This window comes from Saccostrea cucullata, unplaced genomic scaffold (assembly GCF_032062105.1).
Source record: "Saccostrea cucullata isolate Sc308-1 unplaced genomic scaffold, CSIRO_AGI_Scuc_v1 ctg5117, whole genome shotgun sequence".
Taxonomy (NCBI): domain Eukaryota; kingdom Metazoa; phylum Mollusca; class Bivalvia; order Ostreida; family Ostreidae; genus Saccostrea; species Saccostrea cuccullata.
In genome coordinates, this window is record NW_026930214.1 from 18,717 (window position 1) to 31,645 (window position 12,929).

Genomic DNA, 12,929 nt, shown 5'->3' on the forward strand with positions numbered 1-12,929 from the left:
CAGGTGAGCTAAAAAAGTTATATGAATAATGAAACTTGGTCTTAAGTTGTAAGTCTTTTTGTAAAACGGGCCCCAGGTCTAGAAAAGAAGATTTTCAAAGAACTTATGCAATTTCACTACATAATCAATAGCGTCCGCCCGAACACCAAACTCCCTGACCCTGGGGCCATAAAATTAATAATTTTGGATGAGGCATTTTTGCTAAACATAACTATGCAATGTCATAATTAAAAATATGCATTATCACTATATAATCTATTTAGCCTCGTCCAAGTACTAGGACCCCTGATCATCAGGCCATGCATTCCACAATTTTTGGTAGAGGATTCCATGCTGATTACAATCATGCTAACAGTTTTACTGTTTCATGTTTAGGACTAAAGAAAAAGATTTTTAAGGATTACATTAATTCTTGTAGTTTTGGCACCTCCCCTAAGGTCCAAGGGGGACAGGGACAATAAAATTCACATTTATTGTTTCCCCTGTACCCATAGATGTATTGTGCCAAATTTGGTTTAAATGTGTTGTGCTATTGCAGAGAAGAAGCTAAAAATGTTCAAAAGTTAGCACAAAACGGACGTAAACAGATAGCAATAGGTCACCTGAGTCTAGGTGACCTAAAAGGTTATTCTGAGGCCTGTTCAGCAGAGCGAGCGTTCACGATCGCTCGCCAAATTTCCTTATACCTCCAATAGTAATTTTGGCGAGCGCTCCCGAACGCTCACTCTGCTGAACAGGCCTCTGAAGTACATGTATGAGACAGTAGCAGATTCATAACATCCACTATAACTTAATCTGATACATACACAGATAAATTTTGATTCATACATACAATTAAGTTTCAATATATTCACTGTGTATTTAAACAATTCATGTTCCAAATATTTTCTTTGACATACATGTAATATGACCTCTCAGTGTTACATATTTAGTTGTCTTTCTAAAGTCACAGAAAAAACATTTACAAATTCATAATCAGTTGTTTTTTAAATTTGAAACCAATCAAGTCTATCAAAAATCAGATCTATTATTAGAAAAAAAAACCCAATAATTTTGAACTGGAATATCACTACTTTAGTTAATATAAAACAATACACATTTTACTTTTCTTGTTTCAAAGAAAAAGTTCAGATTTACACTCTTAATTCGACTTGTGCTTTATTTCAAGGCTTTTCTACTGCTGCTTTCACATCTTCTATTTCTAAACACAATTTTTTCACCATTTTATGCAGACTTTCCAATTTGATTTTTTCTATAATGGCATTTTCATCTTCCATTCTCAAGGTCATTTTTTGGATTTTATTGAGGTCATCCAAATACTTCTTTCCCGTATGAGTTTCCAATCTTTGGCAGATATCTGAGATAATGGACCAGGTTTTCTGGAATTCTGACTTTGATATGGAGGCTGAGCTAACATGTGCAGTCAAACCATTCCGGATTGACCTAATTCTCTCGACATCATCACCCACGGTCACTTCTCCTGCTGCAGGCTCGTCTCCCCATTTTCGTTTCGTTGGTTTAGGAACTTTTTTACAAATGTTTCTGATCAATGTGTATGTTAATGAGATATCAAAATTTTTATATCCAGAATTTTTAGCATCCTGCAAGAGATGCTCTTGTTCTGGACGTAATCTTTTATAAACTGGTGACACTTTGACAGTGTTTTCAATGTCGGAAGGTTGTACCTCCATCTCCAGTATGTCTTTGTATGCCTGATTCAACACATCATTTGTTGCCATTCCGAGTTTTGCAAATCTAGTTTGGTCCCCCAAGTCTTGTCCTGAGGCAATTGGAGTCGTGGAAGTGCTTACCTTCATCTGAAAAAAAAATCTTCATTTTAATTTGAACTCATAAGCAACAAAAAATAGAAACTACTATATAGATATATAATATTATAACAGTATTTTGATCCGAAGGGTCGTATCACGTCGAGTTGACAGGCGCGGATCATCGGATCTAACGAGACGCGAAGCGTCGAGTTTGATCTGATGATCCGCGCCTGTCAACGAGACGTGATACGGCTCTTCGGATCAAGTTACTGTTATAATGATAAATTTATTATATACCCCCTTATAACTAGCAAAATATAGCAAAAGAAAACTTTGGAGATCAATTGCATAACATTTATCCATAAAACAAAGCATAATAACGAGGGACTTTTTAACGCGCAAAAAATAATATCATATTTCTGCGTACTACGTCATCAGTTTCAGAGAGTGGTGATATGGATTCAGAAAACAACATGTTGGTGATCCGGAAAAATCCGGATCACGACGTCACGTGATAGCGTAAATTCTACAGTAAAATTGGGTGATACACATTAGGTATATAATAAAATTCCATATCATATGACAACATGTACTTCTTGTTTGTTGTCAATTTAGGTTTTTTTTATTGTTGTTAAAAATAAGGTTGAGATTTTGTGTTTCTCTTCTATAATACATTTCATTATAATGGAGACCTTTGAAGTAATAACATTGATATATATATTCTTTATCTTGTGATCTCAATCAAATTTCCATATTTTCAATTACTTTACTACTTAGTTTCTGGACTTTAAGGATAATTAACACAAGCAAACTTCTTTTTCCTGATATCAGCAATGTTTCTAATTTTTATAGAATTATGTTGAAATTGATTACCTGAATAGTGTTTAGTGCTTACCAAGTATAGTGGGAGAATTTCATAAGATTTTGTCATCAAACTCAAAATTTTATTACAAATCAACCCAGGCATCAAATTTTTGTGGGTGTTAAGTACCCTTAAAGGACCAACTTTTAATCATATTAAGGAAGAGCATCAAGGTATTTATATCAATTCGAAAATAATGTACATTCTGTATATTTCAAAACTATTATTTTAAACTTTGATTTTATTGTATCTCGCAGATCATATCTGGTTCATTTTAGCATCTAAAGACAACATTTCACACTACCTCTTTCCAGTATTCAAGGATTTCTGTCGTGTCAATATTGTGTTTTTTCTCCACAGGACAGGAAGGGCACAGAAGAGTCGGCTCTGTTAGCTCAGATTCCTTGATCACGTGACTTTTTTTACTGTCACAAAAGCCAATAGGTTTGCATTTAAAGCCAATTTGGAATTTCAAGTTTCTTTGAAATGTGCTGGACAGAGTGTCCAATTCATCTTCAATCTTCTTTCTTATCTTGATACATGTTGTTATTTCCACTTCTCCTTCAACTACGTACACCTGCAACTGAATTTCTGATTGGGTCATTCCAAGCAGAACACAGTGTTTCTCAAACAGAAACACTGCTGCTGTCTGGTAAATGCATGGTCGTGCTCTTCCGTCTTCATTTACTTTGACAATTTTCCATGGAAATTGCACGCAACTAGCAACAAGACGCTGAAAAATTCCAGCAGGTAGAAAATCAAACATGTAGCATAGGATGGACGAGGCAGGGTGTGATGAAAAACTGCGTACAGGAAATGGTCTTTTGTTCATACAGGGAACATACCAACTGTTGTCTTCCATTTTAGCCAAGAGTCCTAGCTTTTCCATGTAGCGCATGATATCTTCTTTGCGTTCTAGGTATCCGTTCTTGTTCATTTCCCATATCGCAGACAGCAGTGTGTCACCCAGTTCTCCAGTTTCATTAAATTTGTCCCATTGTGAGGCAAGCTTAAATAAATCCTCTGCTGCATGGTTTTTATCAGTAATGACATTTTTGAATGCATCAGCAAACCATTGAACATCAAGAATTATTATTCCAGTCAGAGATTCTTGGTCAAAGTGTAAAATTTCTCTGATGTCATGGAAAAACTGCAGCATGGTTTTAATATCTTCGTCTTTTTCTAACTTCAGTTCTTGTGGCAATGCTTCATTAAAAGCCAAAAGTGCTTCTTTGCTGATGATTCTAAGATTTTTCTTTTCTTGAAAGAATTTTTCAAACAAAGCCCAGGAGTATGGAAGTTTTTCACCCCAGTGATCAAGTCTTTGGACAACATCAACAACGGACAGCTTGATTTTTTCAATGCCTTCATTCTCATGGAATCCAATAGCAAACATTCTTTTCCTGTCAATATGGTTTTGCAGAGACGCATCCTTTGTGTCCAGTCTTGTCCATATCTCACGGAAAAACTTTTCTTTCTCCTGATAAAAAAAGTAATGGAGTTTTAAAGTATTACACTAGAAAACAATGGAAAGTTATTATAATTGTGTTTTTTGTTGGGGTTACATACGTTTCAGTTTATTAATAATTAATCATAGTTTTGTTTCACGTTATGTTGATAGAATTTAAACATGTTTAAATATGCCTGAATCTAGACTAACAACCTGCAAGCTGAGTATTGCTTCCACTTAAATATGATTATTAGTTTCACTGCTGATCTTGTAAAGTTTTTTTCGTATTTTACCTTTATAATTGGATAAAAGCATGAATGCCTATTTCTCACTTAGTACACAGGCTAGAAAAAAACGCAATTCAGTTCAGTATTGAAAGATTCACAAAACTTGGAAAGGGGGCTTGGATTTGATTTAATACAACTTGATAATGAAGCAAATAACTGCTATTTTTGAAAATGTTTCACTTTACAAATTAAAATATTATCCCCAATTTTGTCTTCCCTACCCTAGGTGTCATTTTAAAGATCTAAAGAAATTTGAACTTTCATTACTCTACTTTAGGATCCTTACATGTCAATATGAATAAACATAACATTTATGTTCTTCATTTTTTTGTTACATTTTTTTTTAAATTATTAAAAACAAATTTTGATCAAACATTATGGCCCCACCCAAACCCCAGCGGTCATAATTTGATCAAAATATACACTGTATTTAATTTTTTCAGAAATCTTTCGAACAAATTTTATCTTTTCAACCCTCTGGTTCTTACGAATAAAACCACCCAGTTCTCACTATGTCTCACAATCTGGGTACCAGTAAGTTTGGTTGAAATTAGACCAGCGATTATTGAGAAAATTATTCAAACTATAAAACGAAGATGATCATTTGATCAAAAACCTTATTTGCTCCTAAGCTTAGAAAAGCTAAAAAAATCTTTCGCATTTCTATCAGATACCTCTTTTGTCTTTTGTTCAGCATGAGTGCCCACCAGTAATACAGGAGCCTTTTCACTGCTGTATTGATGAATGGACTTGGCCCAGAAGGTTAGATAGTCTGAATAAAATAAAAAAAAACAACATTTACTCAACAACTTTCCTCGTTCATTATAGACAAACCCTACACTCTTTTGATAATCATTTAAAGTTCATACGAAACAATGTCCTGCGTATTTTGGGTTGTATACGGAAACGAGTTCATCTGAGCAACATTAATCAGCCTGAAATAACATTTTGGATTTTTTACGCAAGTTGGAGGCAGCAGAGTCAATCAAAGATACTTGACTGCGAAGATGAACTTCTACTTGCCCGGCTTATCGCCCTTTGGTTATGACGTCAATAAGACCAACTCGCCAAATTCAGTACTAATATTTATATAGCCGATCATGTCTTATGCAGCGTGATTTTTAAGAAATAGCATTGTGTTGACTAAAAATTTGCATGAATATATGATTTTCATATAAGGGCTGTCAAATAGCATTACAGTTGAATAAATTTCTAACACAAAAATATGATTTGTTAAATTTCCAATAATTTTTTTTAAGAACGATCAGAATATGAGCACTATCGATTATCGATCGGTAGCACGCGCATATAAGTAAAGCTGGATTCGATTGACAGCGGTGTGTGAAAGTGAAACTAAACCTAATGATAAATGATGTCATTTATTAACTGTTTATGCAAATGAAAAGATTCTATGAGATCGCTACCTCGCTTTCTCCTCTCTCAGTTATTCCTTATACCTTTTCTTTGGCTATCATGATCCCTTTCTCATTGACTCTTTCTCATCCCGTATTTTTTTTTTTACCAAAGTCGGTACATTTACACTTAACACTGTACTATGTGCCTTTTTTAAACGCAATTAATTCTATCTATATATCTAATCCTACGTGTCTGTTTGTATTTACAAATCATATTTTCTAAATTTGTATCAGTTTATTTAATTAAATTATTAGATAAAATTCTGCGAAAAAGAATGTTTAACTGTAAAAATATTTGATTCTTAAAATTGTTTATGTTCAGTCTCGCAAACAATGGGCATGGGGGCATATGTGTTTCCTTTCAACGGATCATCTTACACACGCACTGTATGAGTATTTTCAAACTGCAGTAAATCAAACTGTTTTAGAAGTATCAGTACCGTAACATTACAGTATGTAGGTTTATTCACGTGCATACTTGTAAATAAATAAATGCTTATAAGTTTTTTATATCACGTTTCTTGTGACAGCAATAACCTAAGGACTATTTCTCTATATCATTTTTATGAGATCTCGTGTTTCAGATTGGAGAAGTTATGCCGACTTTTTATAGATCAATGTTCATCATAAACTTCAATATCCCTGTGTTTATTTAGGGAAAGTGGGGGGGGGGGGGGTTGTTACATCATGTATCATATACGTATAAAAAAATCAAGCAAGGAGATTGTTGTTTCTAAGGTATTAATTTAAAATTTTGGATGGAGTGAAAAATCTTGATTTCATCAGGGTTTTCACCAGGATCATCTTACTATGAATAGCTCTCGTTTTCAGTTGCTGTGCCTAATCAACGATAAGTTTAAATAGAGTAAACTGTTCTTTAGATTCAGATAGCTCATTTAAAAACATAATCACATTTATATCCACAAAAAATACTTAAATTAACTCTATAAAATATAGTGAAATAACACTAGATTTAACGCGTTGTTTACATCAATGGGTCGTTGTGACGTCATGCAAACACAAAATTAAGAACGATAAGCGGGTAACAAATTTATCAAGTGGGCAAGTTTAGGCCTTCATTTTTCAGTTAAGCAAACGCTAAATATTTTAACCAAATGTAATTTAACGTAGGTCGCGGGTTTGCTGACGTCATTTAAACTGGGTACGCAATTTATATGATTTGGGCGACTTTCTTGTGCACATCTGATTATGACGTCACGGTGAGAAAGGGAAAAATTCAGTGCATTATCTAGCTGTAACTTTTGTAAAAATGGGTAGTTTAGTGTAACAATATTCATAGAACATGCTGAAGTTATAAAAAATAATGAAGGCTTATTTTGATTCCAATGTCCAACACTGAAAGTGTTAGAAAGCGTTTCATTATGTGTTATTAATCGCATCTTCTCGGGTCTATTCTGAGAGCACATCTACTTGTTTCGAAATAAATTTTAACCCTTGTATCATGTATAATTTATAAATATTAAATACATGTATTGAATGTGTATAATTATAAAACAGGTTATCTAACCCCGAATTACACTCGATACCCCCTCCTCAGAAAAGCACTCATTTTAGTCACATGCACCTGACGTTACTTATTTTTCTTTTAATAAAAAAAAATATACACATACCTAATAATAAACGTCTATTATTAGGTATGTGTATTTTTTTCTTATTAAAAGAAAAATAAGTAACGTCAGGTGCCTGTGATTTTAGTGTACACTTTCAGTGGAAATGCACTAACAAACTGTTTATTACCATTGTCTTCTACGAAAATTTATCTACACAACCATTTATGGCATGCATGTCTTTGTTTTCATTTATCTCCGTAAACAGCGTCAACACTTTGCTCACCGATGGAAAGTCGAACTCAATATTTATGAAACGGTATGTGCTAATCTCGGACGAATCTATATACAGGTTGATCACAAATTAAAAACTGCTAAGGCGCTACCGGGGTAATACTGCTGAAATAATCATTTTTGAGCGGCATTGACCTCTTGTAAATAACCACAGACACGTAGGATATGACCCCCTCCCTTCTTTCCATTTCTTACTTCCTAACGCGGGGGGGGGGGGGGGGGGGGGTAAACGTTTTCCATTTTTTTTAAATTTCAACTCCACCCTATATGTGCATGTTGATTTAATTGAAATATTTACTAATCAAAAGCACATACATAAAGAATTATACAAATGGAAATCTGAAAAGGAAGAAGAGCGTTTTTCAAATTTATCGATGTCTGCATATTCCATGATTCTCTACGCTTAAGATTGTGATCATGCAAGTGAAGATAAAGTGAGGCAGACGTCGAGAATAAGAACAAATTGCAAGCTGTCTCTTCTTATGTATCAGTCGAAAACGAAAAACATGTATTTAAAAACAGCGTAAAGAGATAAAAGGGTTACATTATTAATAACATGCAATAGGTATTAAAAATCTAAAATAGGAAAACCCCCAGAAAAAACAGAAAGGGGGGGGTCGATACTCAATTGCCTGTATAACTAACGGCATGCGTTGTTTTTAGTTACATGTACATATTTTATTTGCTGCGTTGCTTTCCATATTCATTCAGTACAATTAATGTTATATGTATAAATTGAAAGTCTAAGAACAAAATAAAATCTGCCTGTTGATTGCGCCAAACAAAGCGAAAAAACATATTTCGGGGTTGGGGTTGGGGGTGGTAGTAGTCCTTGACTTTTCAAACAAATTTAGATCACAGATCTGCGATTTCAACGGGGATGGGAAGTCTGCCTTTTCCAGAGGGGAATACAAGGTCACTTTTATTTTACAAATTCTGGCGAGAATCCGCGCATGAATAAAAAAAAAAACGGAAACGGTAAGAAATAAACACATAAAGAAAATATATATATATATATATGTATCTATGTAAAAGTGAATTTCTTTGTGCTTTCTATATCAATATTTCTTCACTTAGGGCAGTTATATTAGTTTAAGAGTTGTTGTAAAATGTGCTTTATAAATAATAATTAATTTCATTACAACGTGTATTGGTAACAATCCTCTGTTAAAACTAATGTCCAAATAACTGTATCTCACTTCTATTCTCAATGACCGTGTAGTGTAGGACAGCGCCGCGAGAATTCCATCGGCATCGAAAGCAAGTTTTTAACTTGCCTAGATAGCCGAGCGGTCTAGCGCGCTGTTCCTGCACTGCTAGGAGACAGATTCCGAAGGTCGAGAGTTCAACCCCGGGCTGGGGCGGAAGTGGGTATCTATGTAAAAGTGAATTTCTTTGTGCTTTCTATATCAATATTTCTTCACTTAGGGCAGTTATATTAGTTTAAGAGTTGTTGTAAAATGTGCTTTATAAATAATAACTAGATGCTGTCATGAGACAGTAATACCCGCACTAAGGTGTTTGCCTCTAAATGCACACTCCTCTAAAATTAGGCTTTACCAAAGAAAAAGTCAATATAATTTAATAATTTACATAATAGCTAGGGCCTCCATGTATTCATCAAATTGAGCATAATATTCACAAGTGAACATGTGACCCATGGGCCTCGATCTTATAGGTACATGTATTTCATATTCATAATTCATTACCAGTCTGAAATTAAACAACAGAATTCAATTAATGATGTAAATTAGGTTTGAAACAAGGGGGGGTAAATTTTTGGCCCATAATTGGAACTTTTTAAATCTATTTTCTCATATAGATCAACAACAAATATTATTCAAATTAGTTTAAAGCGTTTTTGATTATTTTTTCCAAAATGTACAAACTTTTTTATACTTGATTAGGCAGAAACACCCTGAAAGCTGCCATATACCATGTATACCCAATCAATTTAGTCAACCCCCACCCTTCTCCCATCAACACACACACACGCAAACACACCCTATTTTCCTGTTTTTGGAAATAGGCCTAGATGGCAAAGTTAAGATAAAACATCTTTTGTAAATAATAATTTTAAATTTGTTCTTATACTGTAAATGTATATGAAGACCTGCATCACATTGGGCTTGCGTCACGTACCTAACTTAAGTACTAGTTTTACCATAATCATTTTTAGATAGCACTGCACGTGCAGTACTAGGCCTAGTGTTGTGTACACATCATTGCATGTATGTCAGTTGGAATTATTTTGTGTTTAATTGGATTATATTTCATGAAGTTGGAGCTATGGCAGTCGGTAAGTACACGTTTTGGTATAGATTTGGGTAAAATAGTCTGAAATGCAACTGGTTAGGTTAAAGTTTAAAGGATCAAAGGTCATCCGATGCTGCAATGAGACGAATTTCACATTCTAAAGAGTTATCGCCCGTTATCGACGTTACATTCAGTTACAAAAAACAGAATTTTTTTCTGAGAGGGAGGGGGGACTTCCAGACCAGAATTTCCTGAGAAGCAAATAAAAGGAGAAGTTATGGTGGTGTCTGTTTTCTAGGGTGGAGGGCATCCAAAGTCTTTTTTATATTATAGTCCTGCAAATTCGGGGGGGGGGGGGTCTCAAGATACACTTCCAGTCCCTGTAAACAGTAATGGCAAATGATCATGTGACTCCTAAATAGTGGGAAACTTTTTCCATTTGACCATACATAATTTTGCGCTTTTTGTGTTATTATGTTATGTAAATTTAATGGTATAAAGGTCTTATATCATGACTTTTGACTTTCTTGACCTAGAAGTTTAACCTACTTTTCAAAAATATTATATTATATATTTATATATATATATATATAACTTTTGATTGAAAAAGAGATGGGTCTTTCATATTTGACATGTACTTTACCTGCAACAAAATATTTCGAGCATGCGATGATTTCCCCCCTTTGACCTAATTTTCATAAAGTGACATATGATAGGGATGCATATTTGATACACAATCTGCCATAAATTATGGCATCCCATTCACTTAAACACAGAAAGCAAAGGACCACAATTCTTTGAATTTGCATGTATAATCTTGATATGGAAACATCCTCATATAATGTATATTCAAGTTTTTTATGCTACGCCATGATTAGGAATACATGTATTAGTTTTTGTCATGTCCGTCCTCCACCCTTCCATCTGTCTTTCCATCGAGCTCAAAGAAATTACTTTCTAGATATTTTATCAAAGTTCATATATGCTGATGCATATACTGATGTAAACTATCCAACTGTGGCAATATTTTTTATGCGCCCGGATCAATAGATCCCGGGCATATATTGTTTTTGTCCTGTCTGTTTGTCTGTTTGTCTATTTATCTGTTTGTCTGTTTGTCTTTTTGTCTGTTTGTCTGTTGTCAACTTTAACCTTGGCCATAACTTTTGAACAATAAGAGATAGAGACTTCATTTTTGGTATTCATACTCCACTATTAAAGTCCTTTCAAATGACATCAAGGTCAATGACCTTGTGACCTTGACTGTGACCTATATGCTAAAAATAGCTTTTTCCACTGTTTGTCATAACTTTTTAACCATAGGAGATAGGAACTTGATATTTGGTATGCATACTCCTCTAATAAAGCCCTTTCAGTTGAAAACAAGGTCAATGATCTTGTGACCTTGACTGTGACCTATATGCTAAAAATAGCTTTTTACACTTTTTGCCATAACTTTTGAACCATAGGAGATAGGAACCTCATATTTGGGATGCATACTCCACTGATTAAGTTCTTTCAAATGACACCATGGTCAATGACCTTGTGACCTTGACCTTGACCTAGGTGCTAAAAATAGCTTTTTACACTTTTTGCCATAACTTTTTAACCATAGGAGATAGGAACTTCATATTTAGGATGCATACTCCACTGATTAAATTCTTTCAAATGACACCATGGTCAATGACCTTGACTGTGACCTATATGCTAAAAATAGCTTTTTACACTTTTGGCCATAACTTTTAAACCATAGTAGATAGGGACTTCATATTTGGGATGCATACTCCACTGATTAAGTTCTTTCAAATGACACCACGGTCAGTGACCTTGTGACCTTGACTGTGACCAATATGCTAAAAATAGATTTTTTGAACTTTGTTTCCGCCGGGCACATAGTGTTTCACAAACACATCTTGTTTACCTTTACTTTCCTTTGACCTTTACTTAACTTTTCTTAAAATTAGTGTTTAGCTTTATTTTAGAGAAACCATAATGATTCAAGTTGTGTAATGAAACTTCACATGATGATACATACTGATGTAAGCAATTAAAGCTTTACAATGCTTCACTCTTTTTTACCTTGACATTTCCTGTGATCTTGACCTCACTGTCTTAGACTAGATCAGTTTTGAATAAACAGTTCAAGATATATTAATCAAACTTCATATGCTAATACATACTGATGAGAGCTATTATTGCATTAACTTATTTTGACCTTGAATTTTCTTTTGACCTTGACCTCACTTTTTAAAATATGTGTTTATCTAAGTTTCAAATAAACCATTAATTATATTTTTATCAAAATTCATATGATAATAGTAAATTCACACTGATGTAAGCTTTTCAGCTAGAACAACATTTTGACCACAACCTTTCCTTTGACTTCTCTTTTCTTAAAACAAAGTGTTAAGCTCAGTTTCATTAAATCATTCAAGATATTTTTATCAAACATAATAAGCTAATATGTATTAGTGAGAGCTATTCAGCTGCATCAAAAACTTCATCTTGCACATTCCTGTGACCTTGACCTCCCTCCTCTTTAATATGTATTTTGCTTAGTTTTAAGAAATAATTTAAGACATTTTTTTATGTTTAACATGCACTTATACATAATTTGATGAGAATTTATTATCTATATCCAATTTATTTATATTTTAGTTTCAATTCTGAAAAAAAACTGTTTAAGATATTTTCATCAAACTTTATACACAAATACAAATTTTAGTTTTTAGTTTTTAGCTCATCTGAGCCGAAGGCTCAAGTGAGCTTTTCTGATCATATTTTGTCCGGCATCCGTCTGTTTGTCTAGCTGTCTGTAAACTTTTCACATTTTCGACTTCTTCTCAAGAACCACTGGGCCATTTCAACCAAACTTGCCACAAAGCATCCTTGGGTGAAGGGGATTCAAGTTTTTTCAAATGAAGGGCCATGCCCTCATTCAAGGGGTGATAATTGGGAATTAATGAAAATTTGGTGGCATGTTTTTTATAAATCTTCTTCTCAAGAACCACTGTGCCAGGAAAGATAA

At 34.0% G+C, this 12,929-nt stretch overlaps 1 protein-coding gene across 1 annotated transcript; it reads right to left on the minus strand.

Annotated features, from left to right (window-relative positions):
• Positions 1–754: 754 nt before the first annotated feature.
• Positions 755–5,140, minus strand: LOC134283271 (uncharacterized; the record flags this gene model as incomplete). Its single annotated transcript, XM_062765713.1, has 3 exons — positions 755–1,817; positions 2,936–4,111; positions 5,043–5,140. Coding segments are annotated over 3 exons (1,928 nt in total), but the record flags the coding sequence as incomplete, so codon positions are not given.
• Positions 5,141–12,929: the final 7,789 nt, after the last annotated feature.